The 17,886-nt window shown below is 35.2% G+C and overlaps 1 protein-coding gene across 5 annotated transcripts in view; it reads right to left on the bottom strand.

The window, feature by feature from the left end:
* The window catches only part of Fam118b (family with sequence similarity 118 member B), a 45,218-nt gene that overhangs the window by 11,284 nt on the left and 16,048 nt on the right, over positions 1-17,886 (bottom strand). For 4 of the 5 annotated variants that reach the window (XM_047517602.1, XM_047517606.1, XM_047517603.1 and 1 more), the window contains exons 2-4: positions 14,750-14,819; positions 12,672-12,764; positions 8,947-9,199 (exon numbers count right to left, since the gene is read on the bottom strand). In XM_047517602.1, the coding sequence (XP_047373558.1) occupies positions 8,947-9,199; positions 12,672-12,757 (339 nt within the window). In that variant the 5' untranslated portion in view covers positions 12,758-12,764; positions 14,750-14,819. The remainder of the gene's footprint in view (positions 1-8,946; positions 9,200-12,671; positions 12,765-14,749; positions 14,820-17,886) is intronic. The other variant, XM_047517605.1, reaches the window with a different exon arrangement.

Genomic DNA, 17,886 nt, shown 5'->3' with positions numbered 1-17,886 from the left:
AGTCGGCCATCAATGGACTGACACCTCTGAAGCAGTGAGCACCAAATAAACTTTTCCTCTAATAATTGTTCTTGTTAGGTCTTTTGATCACAACGGTGAAACAGCTAAAACATGCTTACATCTGCAAAAAGAAATACTGGAAGGATACACAAAAAACACAAGTGGTGACCTGCGGCAGGTTTGGGGAGAGGAGACAAATATATGGGTAGGAGAATGATTCAATATCTGCAATCCTTTTTATATCCTTTGGATTTCTGCAAAGTATACAAATAATACCTATTCAAAAAAGTAAAATTAAGTTTCAAATTATTGAATTTGTAAAGTATACAATGACTTCTTCTTTTTGCTATTATGAACTTCCTTGCTGCGTTTTATTATAGTTTCATTTTGTACCTTGACTCATACACACAATTATACACAGTATATTTTAACACCAGTCAAATTACCATGCACACAGATAAAAAGTTATGGGTGTAGAACACACTTTCTTGCTTCTAAGAAAAGATATACAAAAGGGAAAAACTGGAGTCACTTATTTTAGCTAAATATCTTTTAGTTCTATTTATGTAAGTTATTAAATCTTGCATATCAAATAAGAAGGAAAGAGGCTATTTTAGCCACACTGATTTCCTCAGATTAGAAATGAAACTTTCTCTTAGAGCAGGTGATCCTGGAACTAAATTTCCCACCAGTGGCCTCTGTAAATAAACACAATGGAATGAAAAACATAAAATAGGGAGGTTCAAAAGTCGAAAGGAAATGCCGAACTCCCACACAACTTTTAAGGACCTATTCCTATTCACTTAAAACAGTGAACTGAATACAATGCTGATTCTCTTCCTTCTACCCTGTAACTCTTGATTTTTTTTGAATCCCATAGTAAAAATAAAACATGTTTACAACAAAATAAAATCCTCTCTTCTCCCAAGGTTGTTATGAAAAAAGGTGGCTAGTTCAGCTGATAATTCACTCCTCCAATGTTACTGAATGTTACTTACTCCTCACAAACCCCATGAGGTAAATAATATGCCAGTGGGGTTATGTTTGTTTTTGCAGTACTGGGAATCCAACCCAGGGCTTCTATTATTGATCTCACCCCCAACCCGTATCCCAGGCTTCTATGTGCAAAAACAGATGAACAGAAGTTAAAGGACTTGCCCAGGGTTCCATGTGCGCAAAATGCAGGGTTTTTTTTTTTATTTTGAAACCCAAACTCTCTACCTGGAATCCATAATATCACTTCCCCTGTTCTATGAAATTGGATCAGTCATCAGGCCAATTAGCCCTGCTATATTATTGTTGATTTTTCCAATTTTTTTTCTTTTTTTAAATATGGACATTTCCAAACATATACCAAAGTACAAAGAGTATAACCATCTCCCACACCATGTAACCAACACCCAATACCACACATAGCCAATCCTGTTTAACCTAAACTCCTCCACCATGCCTTCTTTCCTCCACTTAATTTTTAGGAGTCAATTCCCAGGCATCACATAATTTCATTCAAGGATACTTTATGCTCCCTAAAACACAAGAACCTCTTTAATATACACGGTGAAAACATAGCTGAAATACCACTATCATAACTAAAAAAGTATTAATTCTCTAGTATCAAATACCCTAATAGTATTCAAATTTCCCCCAATTCTTCATTTTTTTAAAGTCATTGGGTGGTTTGTATTTTTCACACATAGGTAGGGTTTCTCAAAATTTGGCCCATGGACGCCAAGGATCCCCACAGACTAAGATTATTGTCTTTTAAACTGTGTTGATATTTGTACTGATGGGCAAAAACAATGGTGGGCAAAATGCTGGTGCCTTAGAGCTAAACAAGGTGATGGAGCACAACTGTGACAGTGATCATTGTATGCTTCACTACCAGACTCATCATTAGTGAGGAGAGGGAGGGGGGGGGGAAAGCCCATTTCACCTAAGATTGGCCTTCGCAAAGCAGTAAAAATTATTAATTGCATTCAATTTTGACCCTTAAGTATATGACTTTTCACTATTCTGTGTGGAAAAAACAGGAAATAGCAGGGCATGGTAGTGCCTACCTTTAATCCCAGAGACTAAGGAGCCTAAGGTGGGGAGGGGGGAAATGGCAAACTTGAGACCAGGCCCAGGAATTTAGCAAGACCATGAGAAGTGGGGGTAGAGGGGGTGTAGCTCAAGCATCCCTGGGTTAAACCCTCACTGCCACCAAAAAATTAAAAAAAAAAAAAATAGAAAAAGAAACAGGGCATATGCATATAAAGCACTTCCGCTACATACTGGAATGATAGCTGAATTGAGGAAAAACATTTGACAACAATTATTTTAGTTGAAGCTGATTTTGCCACCTGTTTCCTCAAACACTATTTTTACTTGAAAGAATGACAAACTTTTGTTCAACAGATACAGGTATTCTCAAGCATGTTCTCAAAAATGAAGTGAGCCTGTCCTTTTGAGGAAGACAACTGATGATTGCTGCCACTGTTGTCAGTGATGATGTCTGAGCTTTCAAGCAAAAGTTGGAATTTTAGAAAATTTCCATCTCCCACATTGAGTGTTCAAAGCTACCAAATGTTCTTCTGATGAGATTGGTGATGATATTCATGAATGCAATTCTTTTTGATTGCATAATGAAGTATGTTAACATCTGGAAGATATGCATAACTCAGCAAGCCACAATTTTCCAAAAAATGACCAATGCAAGATGTTACAAAATCATACCTGGTAATAAAATATTTATTCCAATTGCAAACAGACAAAAATAGATTTTAATGCAACAGAAAAGGAAAAGTTTCACTGATAGGATTTTGTACTCTATACTGCTATTAATATTTAGGAATCCAACACTTACTGAGTTTTCCATATAGTATCAATGAAGAATATCCACAATTATCTGAAAAGATTATTAAAAGACTATTCTCTTTTCCAACCAATCTAATCTGTGTAAGATTAGATTTTCTTTATATACTTAAACCAAAACAACAGAACCTCAAAAACTATGGAAAGCAGATATAAGAATGCAAGTTTTCCATTAAGTCAAGTACTAGAAGAGATTGGCAAAAATGTGAAACAATACTACTATTCTTATTTATATTTGTTTTAGAAAACATTTTTAAATTTATTTTTATTGTAAACAAATGGGATACATCTTGTTTCTCTGTACATAATTATTTTTAATAAAACATGTATGTTAACATGTAGTGGGGTATCTTAAAATAAATTAGTATTTTAAAATTTGTTTTAATTTTTAATAGTGAATATTGATAGATATGACCCACATAAACTAAAACATCTGAGAGATTCGCAATAACTTTTAAGAGTATAAAGAAGTCTTTTTGAGCGCAGTGCCACACACCTGTAATCCTAGCAACTCAGGAGGCTGAGGCAGGAGGATAGCAAGTTCAAGGCTGACCTCAGCAATTCAGCAAGGTCTTCAGCAACTTAGCGAGAGAGACCCTGTCTCAAACTAAAAAAATAAAAAGGATGTAGTAAAGCCCCCTGGGTTCAATTCCTTTTACCACCAAAAAAAAAAAAAAAAAGGAAGGAGGCTTGAGACCAAAGTCTGACAGTCAATATTATATAGGAGCATAAATCCACAACTTTAAGGTTAATAATAAATGTTTACCAATAGAAAATTAGCAACTCCAGTTTGGTATAATTGGTTAGTACATACTGACACTGACTTTTAACTCTTCTCATTACTTTCAGTCATCATCAATCTAACCAGCTTTCTATCCTCAGACCATTTCACTGGATTAGTGAGGTCAACAGCAGGATAATAGGAGTCATGACACACTGCGGCTCCCGAATGAAAAGAGGACAACTTCACCCACAAAGTACTCTTTTCCCCCATGAGCTTCCCTCCTCACCTCAAAATTAACATTTTAGTTAATTGACTAGCTGACACTCCTCTTTTCCCTAGTTTTTGGCTGTACATTCTTTACATCTTCACATGACAACCATTTTATAACTTTTTGACATTAAAAATAATGTATCTTTTCTCTCTGCTCTGAAATGTATGTACTTTACCAGGTCATAAGGTCACGCAAGCTCTCTTCTTTTTCTTGCAGTGCTTGTAGTTGAACCCAGCACCTCATATGGCAGGGAAGTCCTCTACACAGAGCTTTATCCCCAGCCCCTCACTTTCTTCTGATTAGTGTTTGAATCAGATACCTTTTCCATCCCTTTCCCATTTTTAAGAGAGTACTTGTATACAATTCATATGCAAGTCACCTGTTTTGAGCACAATTCAATGGTTATTTGTAGAGTCACAGGTGTGTGCTATGATCACTAATGTTAATTTGAGAACATTTTCATCACCTCTTGCCCTCTATTGCCACTCCAGTTCTAGGCAGCTACTCATTTTCTTTCTATCTCCATAGATTTCCCCATGCTGGACATTTCATACAAATGGAATATTAGAATATGTGGTCTTTTGTGATTGGCTTATTCTAGTTAGCATAATATTTTCAGGGTTCATCCATGTCATGGCATGTATCAGTACTTCATTTTTTTTTTATGGATGAATAGTGTTCCATCAAATGACTATGCCATGATTTGTTTATCTATTTGTCCTTCTGGGTTATCTCCATATTTTGGCTATTATGAATAACACTACAAACTTTTCACATACAAATTTTTGTGTGAACATGCTTTCCTTTTTCTTGGGCACGCATCTAGAAATGGAGTTGTTGGGTCAGAAGGTAGCTCTCTACATTTAATCATTTGAGGAACTGCCAGACTGCTTTCAGTAGTGGCTGCATCATTTCACATACATAGTAACACATGATTTTTGTGTGTCCTGTCAAAACTTATTTTCTGACTGAATGATTTTAGCCATCCTAGTGGACATGAGGTAGTATCTTAGGTGGTTTTAATTTGTATTTTTCTAATGACTGATGATGTAAAGTACTTCATGTGCTAACTGGTCATTCGCATATCTTAGAGAAATGTCTATTTCTTTGGATCTTTTACCATGTCTTAATTGGATTGTCATTTTATTATTTAAACAGTTTTTACTTTTATGGATATAGATCCTTCTCAGATATATGATCTGCAAATATTCTCTTCCATTTTATGGGCTATCTCTGCATTTTCTTGATGGAAACCATTAAGCCCTTAAGTATCAAATTCAAATCATGTCCCATTTTTTTTTCTTTTGTTTCTGGTGCTTTTGGTCATATCTAAGAATCTTTTGCCATGATTCATTCGTTACAAACTGAACCTAAGGGTGCTCATTCACTAAGCTACCGTTGCCTACGCTGGCCTCAAACTTGCAATCCATCAGTCTCAGCCTTCCAAGTTGCTAGAATTACAGGCATGTGCTCTTGTGCCTGGTGGGAGTATCCCATTTTAATATTAAGTACTCTGATTCATGAACATGGGGAGTCTTTCCATTTATTTAGATCTTTAAGTTAAGCATTTTGTAGTTTTCATTAGCGTAAGTTTTGCACTTTTTCCTTTTCTTTTTCTTTTTTTTTTTTTTTTTTTTTTTTGGTACTGGGAGTTGAACCCAGGGTCTCTTAACCACTGAGTGAGTCACATTCCTAACCACCGAGCTACTTTCCTAACTACCCCCGCCCCAATTTTTAAAATTTTGAGATAGGATCTTGCTAAGTTGCTCAGGGCAAAATTGCTAAATTTGCTGAGGCTGGCTTTAAATTTGAGATCTTCCTGTCTCAGCCTTCTGAATTGCTAGGATTATAGATGTGTGCCACTATGTCCAGCAAGCTTTGCACTTCTTTTGTTAAAATTATTCCTCTTTCCTCATCCTCTCTCTTTGCAGTGATGGTGATCGAACTCAGGACCTTGTATATTCTAAATATGCACTTTACCACTGAGGCATAACCCCAGCACTATTCCTATTTATTTTTCATGCTGTTGTAACTGGGACAATTCTTGAAATTTAATTTTAGGATTGTTCATCTCAAATATACAGAAATACTATTAATTTTGGTGTACTAAATTACTAACCTTGCTGAACTTGTTAGTACTAATAGTGGTTGCCTTAGGATTTTCTACAGACATGATCATGTGATCTTCAGACAGAGAAAGTTTATTTCTTCCTTTCCAATCTGGATGTTTTTTATTTCTTTCCCATACTTAATTGCCCTGGTTAGAACCTTTAGTACAGTGTTGGATAGAACTGGAAAGAGCAAAAAATTTTGTTTTGTTCCCAATCTTAAGGGAAAGCATCCAGTCTTTCACCATTTAATATGTTCTCTGTAAGTTTTTCATAAATGGTCTTTATCACTTTAAGATAGTTTCCCTCTATTACTAGTCTGTTGAATGTTCTCATAATAAAAGACTGTTGAATTTTGTTAAAATGCCTTTCCTGCACTGGTTGAAATAATCATATTTTTGTCCTTAATTCTATCGATATTATGTATTACACTGATATTCAAATCTTAAATCAACTTTGAATTCCTAGGAAATGCTCATGGTGTATAATTCTTTTTATATAGTGCTGCACTTAGTTCAACTCTCTTGTTGAAGATCTGTAAGTCCATATTCATAAGAAATTCTGATCAATATGTAGCTTTCTTAAGATGTCTTCTGTTTGGTTTTGGTTAGCAGGACAGTATTTACCTTGTAAAATGAACTGGAATACTATTCTAATTTTTGAAGTGACTTGGGAAGAATTTTTACATTTAAGAAGAAATTTAAAATTTTATTAGTACCTCCAATTAAAATGTTTGCATACATGCAAATTCATTCTTTTAAAGTGTGTAATTCAGTGGTTTTTAGCATATTCACAAGATGCAACCACTATTATCTAATTCCAGAACATTTTCATCAACGAAAAAGGAAACCTTGGGCTCATTAGCATTTACTTTTTTTTGGTATCATGGATCGAATCCACAGCACTTTACCGCTGAGCCACATCCCCGGTCCTTTTTATTTTTATTTTGAGACAGGAATTGCTAAGGCTGGTTTTGAACTTATGATCCTCCTGCCTCAACCTCCAGCATGGCTGAGATTACAGGTATGTGCCACCACACCCAGCAGCATTTACTCTTTGTTCTCTTCTCCCACCCTGGCAACGATTTATCTACTTTCTGTTTCTATGCACCTGCTTATTCTGGACATTTTTTGTGAATGTACAATATGTGTCCCCTGTCTGGTTCTTTTCACTTATGTTTTCAACGTTATTCCATGCTGTAGCATGTATTAGTATTTTATCTGTTTTTATAGCTAAATAAATGTGGCTATAACACATTTCATCTATTTTTGCATTAATGGACACCTGAGTTGTTGCCTTTTTTTGGTTATTTTGAATAATGCTGTTATAAACATTGTGTACAGTATTTACATTAATGTTCTTTCAATTCTCTTAACACCTAAAAGTGGAATTGCTGGGTGACAGAGTAATGGTTTCTTCTTAAGACACTATCAAACTATTTTCCAAAGCAGCTACATTACTTTACACTTCAAGCTCCCAAAAACAAGTATGAGGGTTCCAATTTCTCCACACCCTCATCAACACCTGTTACTGTCTTTTTAAAACTAGCCAGCCTAATTTAAACATGCCATCCAAAGAGGCATGGGAGGCATGAAATGGCGCCTCCTTGTGGTTTTGTTTTGCATTTCCCTAATGATTAATGATATTAGCCTCCTCTCATGTGCTTATTGACAATTTGTGCATCTTTCTCAGGAAAATGTTCATTCAAATCTGTTGTGGTTTTAAAATCAGATTATTTACATTTTTCTTAAATCACTGACAAAGTCATAAAGTTTTATATTTTCTTCTAAGAACTTTATACTTTCTGCTCTGACATTTACATCTATGATCCTTTGTTTGTTGATGTTGTGGGGCAGTACTTGGAATTAAACCCAGGGACATCCTACCAGTGAGCTATATCCCTAGCCCTTTTAAAAATGTTTTATTTGGAGAAAGGGTCTCACTGAGGTTGGCCTCAAACTTGTGATCCTCCTACCTCAGTCTCCCAAGTCACTGGGACTACAGGTGTGTGCCACCACTGCACAGCTATGTGATCCATTTTGAATTAGATTTGCATGTGGTGTGAAAAGGAGATCCCATGAACCCTTTACACCCCATTAATTCCTTACATGGTTTTAAGTAAGTAACAACTTATCCCAATTAAGGCCAAGGAAATGAAAAGAGGAAGTAAAAAGCCCTAAAGTTCTGTAACAAGTTATAAACCAATAGGAATTTATTTTTAAATGCTTGTTTTTTTTAACTCTTAAGGACACTTTTTTCCATAGCCATAGGGCAGGTGGTGAGAATGGAAATCATCAATGATAGCTAACTTTTTAATAAGTAAGAGTTTGGTTTAAAGGTACATTTGACTTATTAAAATTTAAAACTTTAGGGATGGAGATGCAGGTTTGTGGTACAGTGTTTGACAAATATCTGTGAGGTCCTCCTGGGTTTGATTCCCAGCAGCCAAAAAGAAAAGGGAAATTTAGAACATGCTTTGGCTACTGTATTATTTCCAAATATATTTTGACTGAGTACTGATTTTTAAGAAATTTTTAAGGCAAAGCAAGACAACGAGGCCTTTTATCCAACTCAGTTTGATAAAACAAAATAAAATTCCTTATAAATATTTTGAGTTCCTGTCTCTAAAAAGAACATTAAAAATTGATTTTGCTTCATCCATAAAAATGGTAAGAATTATTTCTAATTTTTCTCATGTTCCTAGAGAATACAACTTTTATAATGGTAAGAACAGAAAAATAAAATTCAAAATATAGTGATATTGGGACAGTAACCTCATTTTGGTACAAATAAAGGTCTCAACATCACATACCCACACACAAGCACACAGTGGAAATGGGGTCAAGATAATTACCCTGAATAGGGTCCATAAATAGACATTTTGCAGAAGAGCCAAATCTACAAGTTATAAAATGAATACCCCTATTACATTCTGCATGCTGGTCATGGATTGAGGAAATTTCAAATGCCACGATATATAGGATACTCACAGGAGAGAGTTTCTGAATAAGGTCATGGGCAACATGGACAAGGTTCTTGTCTTCATGGAGACATTTCTGAAACTTTTTGCTCTCCTCATCTTCTAGAAGATCAAAATCAATGGCAGCATCCAGTAAGGCCTGAATTAACCCCTTCCAGGATTTTAAGGCTGGAACCTGAGGAGCAACTGCAGCACTTATGCCTGTTCCAATCACCAGCACAAGTTCCCGAGGCTTCTTTGTTTTTAAGCTTGGAAGTAGCTTCCTGAAAAAGCAAAATACACAAGGGGATTGGCGTCTCCAATAGATATGAAGCACAGGAAAGACCCTGACTACTAAAGCTACCGTCAGCTATCACTATGTAAAAGATTTTCAGCTCTAACTTTTATAGCTGCGAAGATGCCAAATACATTTCTGACACTTAAACAAAAGACCAGAATACTGTGCCAGTGCCTACTGAAAAACAAAGTGCTTAAGGAAAATAAATCTGTCCAGGAATCCTAAAAATAAATCTTAAAAATGAATTTTCTCCTTCATAGTCCTCTCAACCAAGAATACCCACTAATATTAGGAAAAGGCCCAAATGTATTACAACTCAGCTCAGTTCTGCCAAGTTATATTTTAAACTAATATTAAATTTCAAAAGAATATCTTTGATTTATGTTCTAGAGAGAGGATAACCCATACAAATTAAATTCCTATTGTGGAGAAATGTTAAAACAGGAGATGGAAGTCAATAAAAAACTGAATTATAAATTTTGTAAACATTATGAATATAAAACTGAGCATGAGCTAGACAGCCAAGTATGAGGGCAAATCTGATCTCAGTTTTGTTTATATATCCCTAGACAAAAAAAAAAAAAAAAAAAAGGCAAGAAAAAAAGAAAAAGTGTGGGGGAGCAAGAAGGAAAGGAAAATAAAAGGCTATGACAAAAACTGAAAAACATTCCTTTCTTACCATGAGAAACACAGACAGATATGTTCCAAAGCACATGTGAGATAGCATGGGAACAAATTTTTGTTTCTGTTCCTTACTTCCCTTTCATTCTAGAGACTGCCTTTCCCAATCATTTTCTCCCAAATAATAAAATGAATAGAAATAGGATCAGCATTTCAGCAGAACCCAAGAAAGGAACTGTACTTTGAAAGTCTGGAAAATGTGGTTTTGGGGAAACATCTCGAAATTTCTTCCCTACCCCTAGCTCTTGCATTCTGTCACTCAAAATCAGGAAAAACTTGTAAATACCAGACAATATGATAGGCATTAGAGATGTACTTATGTACAAAATAAAATCCCTGGTCTCAAGAAAAGTTTTTTCTACTAGAAAAGACTGATAATAGATATTAGAAGCAATGATGAAATATGAATTTCAGTTAAAGGAATCAAGATAGAGAACTATACACAAATCCACATACACATGTAGAGAAACCTAGGGAAGAATTCACAAGAACAGCAAATAGTGATTAACTGGGGATTGGGGAGAACAATCAGGACTTTTGATGGACAACAGACAGACATGAGCAGTAGGAAGAAGTTGAGGGGTAAACTCTATAGCAGAGGCCTACTGTGTTGCCCAACCCAAGTTTATTTGTTTTCTCTCTCCACTTTTTTTAATTGGTACATTATAGTTGTGCATAGTGACCTGATGTATTGTTACATATTTGTATATGCACACAATACAATATAATTTGGCCACTCTCACTCTCCAGTTCTTCCCCTCTCTCTCCTTACTTCCCTTTCTTCTACTGATCTCCCTTTGATTTTCACCACACACTTTACTCTAAAAAGCAATTTACCTAAGGCAATTCTGGCCCTGACCTATCTCAAGTCAACAGGATGTTATGTTCTTTGGCAAGCAATCTGTTATATTTAAAGCTATATTTCTCAAGACTCTTGATTGTAAGACTCCTCCCTGTTGTTAACAGATGTTACCACTGGGCTGGGCGCTGGGGTGGGGGGGGCACACTCAGGAGGCTGAGGCAGGAGGACTGCAAGCTCAAGGCCAGTCTCAGAAACTTAGCAAGGTGAGAATCTGTCTCAAAATAAAAAATAAAAAAGGGCAGAGGATGTGGCTCAGTGATTAAGTAACCCTGGGTTCAATCCCTGGTGGCAAAAACCAAAAACCAAAGCAAGACAAAACAAAACAAAAAACCCCAAACAAAACCAACAAACCTAAGAGGGGATTTTTATGATCCATATCAAAACCACTGACCAAAAAAATCTGGAAAAACAAGTTCCATGTATTAGCATCATGTATTAGGCCCTGGGTTCAATCTCCAGTACTGGGAAGAAAAAAAAAAATCAAGAAAAAATAAGAGAACTTGGGCTGGGGTTGCAGCTCAGTGGGAGAACACTTGCCTAGCATGTGTGAGGCACTGGGTTCGATTCTCAACACCACATATGAATAAATAAAATAAAGATCCATCGACAACTAAAAAAAGTATTAAAAAAATAAGAGAACTCAAGACTCAATCCAGAAGGTCCAATAACTGAATAATAAGAGTTGAACAGAGGAAAAATTATAATGGAAAGTATCAAGTAAGTAACATAAGACAATTTCTTCAAAGTGAAGAAGCTCAAAAGAGCCACCCAAGGTCTAGACTTACATAAAGATGTATCACATGAAATTTGAAGTTACTGAGATTACAATAATCTTTACAAGTTTCTAATGAGCAAAGAAAAAAGATGTCACATAACACAAAGAACTGGCAACCTTTAGAAAAGAGTGATTATTTTGGCAGGAATATTTAGACATTAGCAGAGAATGAGTGATACTTTCAAAACTCTAATAAAAATTACTTCCTACCTGTCATAACATCAAATAAATGTAAACATATGATAAAGACACTTAATGTCTCAAAAAATTATCTCCTATGAATCCTTACTATGAAAGTTACATAAGGGTATGCATCAGTGAAATGAAGGAGTATACCAACAAACAAGACATGAGATATAGGAAATAAGATCCAATATAGGAGAGATATAAAGGATTGCTTGGGATGATGGGAAACAGAAATGGTCAATATTAACATGCAGTAGACCTGGAAAATAACTTTTCAGAATGGAATTGAGTCCAGAGGGAAGAATTCCTAAAATACATTCAATTAGCAAGTTACTGATGGTTTTTTAGCATGTCTAGGAGATTTCTTCTTCTGTTATAATGTCTGTAGATAAGACTGAAATGTACCCAGAAAACAAAGCAAACCAACAAAATGAGGTAATCTTTAACAACACAGAGGAGGAAAAAAAACAGGCAAGAAAGGAAATACCCCAACACATTAATAGGCTCAGTTATGAATACTATTTATACAGTCATAATAATATAAATATTAAAAACTGGTTGAACCGAACATTGTTAATATAAACATACTGGGAGGAAAAGGAGGAAGCATGTGGGGCAGCAATGTGGGGGAGGAGATGAGAGCAAACAGAATCATTATCTTCCATAATTGGAAAAAACTAAAATATTATCAATGCACATATAATATTTAAATATACCGATGTCAGTATCACAAGAAACAAAAAATTTAGAAGTGATTATCTCTGAGGGATAGAGCATTGTGAACCCTATATATGTTTATTACTTTTGATAAAAAATCAAATCCAAAATAAAATAAATTTAAAAAATGAAGGTCAATACTGATTAGTGAAAACACCTGGAATGCAGAATAAGTTCATGATTTTTCTTTACCTCCCACTAATGGTAATTTACTCTGTTCCTCCTTCTTTTGTTTACCTGGGTTTTTTCGTGGGGGGTGCGCCATCACTGAAGAATCCAAAAAGCTCGTCTATATCAGAGGCCTGGCTCCCTGTAGAAGCCATCCAGTTTCTGAAACAAACACCGCATACCACGATTAGATCTGTAAAGAACACCATTTAAAATAGCACACAGATTCAACAGTTTTGTTTTTTTTTTTTTTGGGGGGGGGTACTGGGGATCGAACTCAGGGCCTTGTGCTTGTGAGGAAAGCACTCTACCAGCTGAGCTATCTCCCCAGCCCTTCAACAGTTTTAATAAGCTACATGCTCTTTACCTGTGGCAGTGTCTTCATTACTCCAATGACTATTAAGCCATTGAGAAATCCATTAAGGCTAACAGAATACAGCAAAATAAAAATTAAATAGTTGGTAGACACTGAACAAAGTAACAGATTTTTGAAGGCTAACATCTTCATATAAGATAGAACACTTTTATACTTTAAACCTGTCAACTTGGTAAGAAATAGAATCTATATCTGGTATATGGGGGAAAAAAAGATCAAGGTTGAGTCTTTTAGGGAAAAATTCAATAAGAAAGAAAAGAGTAAAGACAAAATGGAAAGAATGAGATTAAATTTGAATGTACTGAAGGACCTGAAGATCTGAAACCATCAGAGAGAATTCCAGAAGCTCTTGCTTGACCAAGGACAAAATCTGGATTTTCTCCCCAGTTAGAAATTGAGTGAGCTCTCCTGGTTGGTTTTCCTCATTCTCACATGTGTTTCTCCTGTGCTTCCAGTGTATAGTATTCAGTTCAACCAAGTGACATGCCAGAAGGAACTTGGCACAATACACTGTGGTAGACTGGCAGATGGAATAAATTGAATGGAGTGAAAAGTTAAAAATTTTTTTTTTTTAGCATCACAAATGACTAGCTTGAGAGAATGGTACATTTCTTGCTTTTAAAAAAAGCAAGCTTTTCTCCCTCTAGTTAAAAGTGACTGGAATAAAGAATGGCTTATTTCTCTAACATGAACACAGATGGGGGTTAACTTCATTTTTTTTAAAGAAAAAAGATAGTCATCTTATGACTTGAGATGAAACCCTAACCCTCCAACTGTGGCTTTTGGACTAATTCCAACACATCTGGTTTTTAGCAGCTATGGGGGAAGGGAGGAAGGAAAAGATATTCAGAGTAAGGTACTACAAAAGAAGACTCAAGTTGTTGACAATGAACAAACTGAATAAATCATTTTGCTTGGTATTGATAATTCAGTTCATAATGTAGACTGCAGCTTTTCCTATCAGTGTATAAAAGCAAATTTACCATTTCCTTCTCCCAAGGCACAAAGATAGAAATTTTGTCTATCTGTGCAGAGATTTGATTCCTCTGAGTATGCCGAAAAACTGAGCTGAGTACTCTGATAATTTGAGCTTGAAATATTTTCTCTACCCACAGCTAATTCAGTTAGCTCCTACTTTTATCTTAAGTGTGCCTGACAGCCTTGACTTTCTATGGATAAGATCTATATCAGACTCATTTCTTGAAAATTTTTTTTACCATAGTCACTGATAATGTTAGCTTTCTGTCTCCATTCTTGGCATTTGCCAGCAAACAACGATCCACAAATGAACAATGTGAGAAGAAGAGCCTCACCAGAAGTAGGGTTTGTGAAAGAACTTAAGGACTGAGACCCAGTATGAGCATAGTGGCACACACCTGTAATTCTAGCAAATAGGGAGGCTGAGGCAGGAGGATTACAAGTTCAAGGCCAGCTTCAGAAACAGGAAGCTCCTGTCTCGAAATAAAAAAGACTGGGGAAAAGCTCAGAGGCGGAGTAACCCTTAGTATGATCACCAGTAATCACCACCCCGCCCCGCTGTAAAATAAATAAATAAAACCAAAAAGGAATGAGACCCAAACTCTAGTAAATCATTTAATTCAATATCCAAGTCATACTAGTATTTCAGGCTCATGAGCTCAGATAATGTTTATGTTGATTATTCTCAATTAAAAGCCAAAATAAGACATCATATTTAAGAAAAAAAATTATTTAAGGAAGGAATAATGGAATTCTTGAATTAGAAGTTGGTGATTGGAAATGACATTTTTACCGTGCGAAGAATGACAACTTCTTTGTTTGTCACTGCTTTCCCTCCTGTGAAACTTCTGAGAAGATATATCCTGCAAACAATGACACACGTTGCTAAGGAAGGAGACTTTAAGAGTATTTAACTCAATCAAAATATTTTCCATGTACCAAGCAGTATAACCTTACAAACAATTCCATCACAAATGACAAGTTATTCATTAAAAGTGAAATACATAAATCTTTAAGGGCAAGATTTTATGTTCTAGTGAACGCTTAAAAATTAAATTCCTTGAGACCCTGAGTTTGATCCCTTGTACCAAAAAAAAAGAAAGAAAGAAAAAAATTAAATTCCTTTAAAATAACATGAGTTATGTATGTTGATAACCTTGACAGCTTACTTTTCATGCTGACAGAGTAAACACAAAATGCTGCCTACAAATGCAGATCCCTGTAAGTCTGGAGAATCCCAGGAGATGCTACCATTACAGAGGATATCTTTATGAGTTGAAATTTGACCAGTCCTTTTTAAAAAATTTCTTCTAATTAGTTACACATGACAATAGAATGCATTTTGACATATCATACATAAACGAAGTATTACTTCTCATTCTTCTGGTTGTACACAATGTAGAATTACAACAATCGTGTAATCATATATGCACACAGGGTAATTATTTTTGATTGAAATTTGACCAGTCTTAATGATGGAAAGACTTTTCTGTCATAAAAAATACCAAAATGTTAAGTATATCCTAACCTAATTTTCACTTCCTTGAGGATTCTGACTTAATACATGGAAATTTTAAAAATAATTTAAAATAAAAAGTTTAAAAAATTTTTTAAATAATAAAAAAAAACTTAGTCAATTTTATGAATAAAAACTTTCAAGTATAGTTCAATGTCTGTAGTGATTAAGTAAATTCACTGACTTGGAGGTTCTCACATTGTAGGTATGGGAACCAAACCCATTAACAGCAAAACCAAGGCCAGAAGAATAACAAAGATAGAAAGTAGGTCTGTTTTACATTGTTGTTAGAATTAACTAAAAGGAAAATAAAATGTTCTACAATATTAAGATACACATACACCCAAAAAATCAAGTCTGTCAAGTCCAATCATTACAAGATTACTGTTGAGTTTATAGTCAAGTGCATACTATTTTAAAAGATATAATGAATAAAAAAATAAATACTCATCATAGGTTTTTAATAACAATTAAAGCAGTTATCAAAATACCCAATAAAGAGGGATTTAATAATAAGCTTGTTTTGAATGCAATTATTCTCTCTTAATTTTGTTACTTAACAGCTTCAAGCTGTTAATGTCTACTAAATGCTAGGCTTCTGACCTTTCTACTAAGAAAAGCAATGGAACTGGGGGCCCAAAAGAGGTTGTCACATTTCCTTTTAAAGAAAAGGAGGACAAACTACTAGATTTGGGGGAGATTTCTATGCGTTTTTTACTCAAGGAGAGAAAAGGTCTGCTAAATTTCTTAAGGGCCCTTCCAATGGGCAGTTATATGAACTTGTACTTTTTCTTCCTTTTCTTTCTTTATTATTATTATTTTTTTTTACCATGTTTTGCCTCAGAAAGTCAAAGACCATGCTTCTGAATATTTTCCTTAGTAATCTTATCTCAGGTTCAACCTCATGGAAAACAATGAGAAACAATGAATGACAATCCATGGCATGGATTCCAATATAAAACTACTCCAATATGTAACCATCATGACAAACTGGGAAAGGAATCAAGTACAAGTTTTTAAAAGTACAAAAGGATACTGTGGTTATAAAACAAAAATTCAGAATAACAAGGGAAAGAAAAAAAAAAAGCTGTGGGCAAATATGGATGGAATAAACTATGCTCACTGGATAAACTAAGCACAGTCCACCCAGTACTGGAAATTGAACCCAGGGCTTTGCACATACTAAGCAAGTACTCTACTATTAAGCTACATTCCCAGTCCCTTTTAAAAATTTTATTTTGAGACAGGTCTTGAAGTTGCCAAAGCTGATGATCCTCCTGCCTAATGTCCCAAGTTGTTAGAATTACAGGAATGTGCTATGAGTGTGGTTTAATTTTAAAAAAGTACTTTAAGATTTTTATTAGTGTATTATAGTTATACATAATATTGGGTTCATTCTGACATATTCATACATGCATGTAATACAGCATGGTTCTGTTCTTTTTACATCTGAAATAAAAGTGATGCTGGACAGCTATACCTACAGGATACACTTGATATGCACACAACTTTGGTAACATTTTACTATACTGGTCATTGATTAGACCCTTATGAAAGTAGTATGCCTAATTTAAGACTAGAACCTCAAGGTACACATGGAAAACTTCACTGACTCAAAGAACAGAAGATGTGAATCACCAAATAAAAATTTAAAAATGGTTTTGCGCTGGTTATGTAGAAACAAACCAGGGACGTGATAACACCTGCTCTTAAAACTGAACCCAGGGCTGGGGAGATAGCTTGAGTAGAAGCACAAGGCCCTGGGTTTGAACCCCAGCATCCCCCTGCAAAAAAAAAAAAAAAAAAAAAAATCTGAACCCAATCTTCAACCTGTCACACCTCTCTTAGAGATAAGTGCACTTGGTACCTTTACTATCCTTTCCTGTAAAACGAAGTCTTCTGGCTTCTAACCTGGAAAGCTATAAATTGAAATGATACAATCTTTAGTTTTTACTAAATGCTAGGTCCATAAGAATGTGATCCAACTTTAGTCTTTTATTCAGAGAAAAAGAGATCTGTTTGTTCAGCAGTCCTGTTAATTGAATTCAAGAAACTTTGCAGTACTTTGGAATTACCTAATTCAAGTTAAAACATGAGTGTGTGTAGGTTTCTTGATTACCATCTGTAGAACATTCATGGAATGAAAGTTCTCTGCTTAATCATTCAGGTTTTGGCATGTATGAACTTTTTCAAACTGACTGAGAGAAACTCATTCCTAGAAAGCTGACATATTCCTCCCTCCAGCCACACTGGCCTATACATGGCTCTTCTATAGGTCTATAGAAGCTAAACATGGCTCTTCTATAGGCTCTTCTATAGGTCTGCTACTCTGTGGCCTTGAAGGCTTTCTTTGTATTGCCTGTTTCTTCTGTCCAGAATGCTCAGGTTTCTAAGCTTTTCCACAAGTTACACCC

Source organism: Sciurus carolinensis, chromosome 11, assembly GCF_902686445.1.
Source record: "Sciurus carolinensis chromosome 11, mSciCar1.2, whole genome shotgun sequence".
Classification (NCBI taxonomy): Eukaryota; Metazoa; Chordata; class Mammalia; order Rodentia; family Sciuridae; genus Sciurus; species Sciurus carolinensis.
The sequence above is the reverse complement of the archived record's forward strand: the minus strand, read 5'-3'. Positions and strand labels throughout refer to the sequence as shown.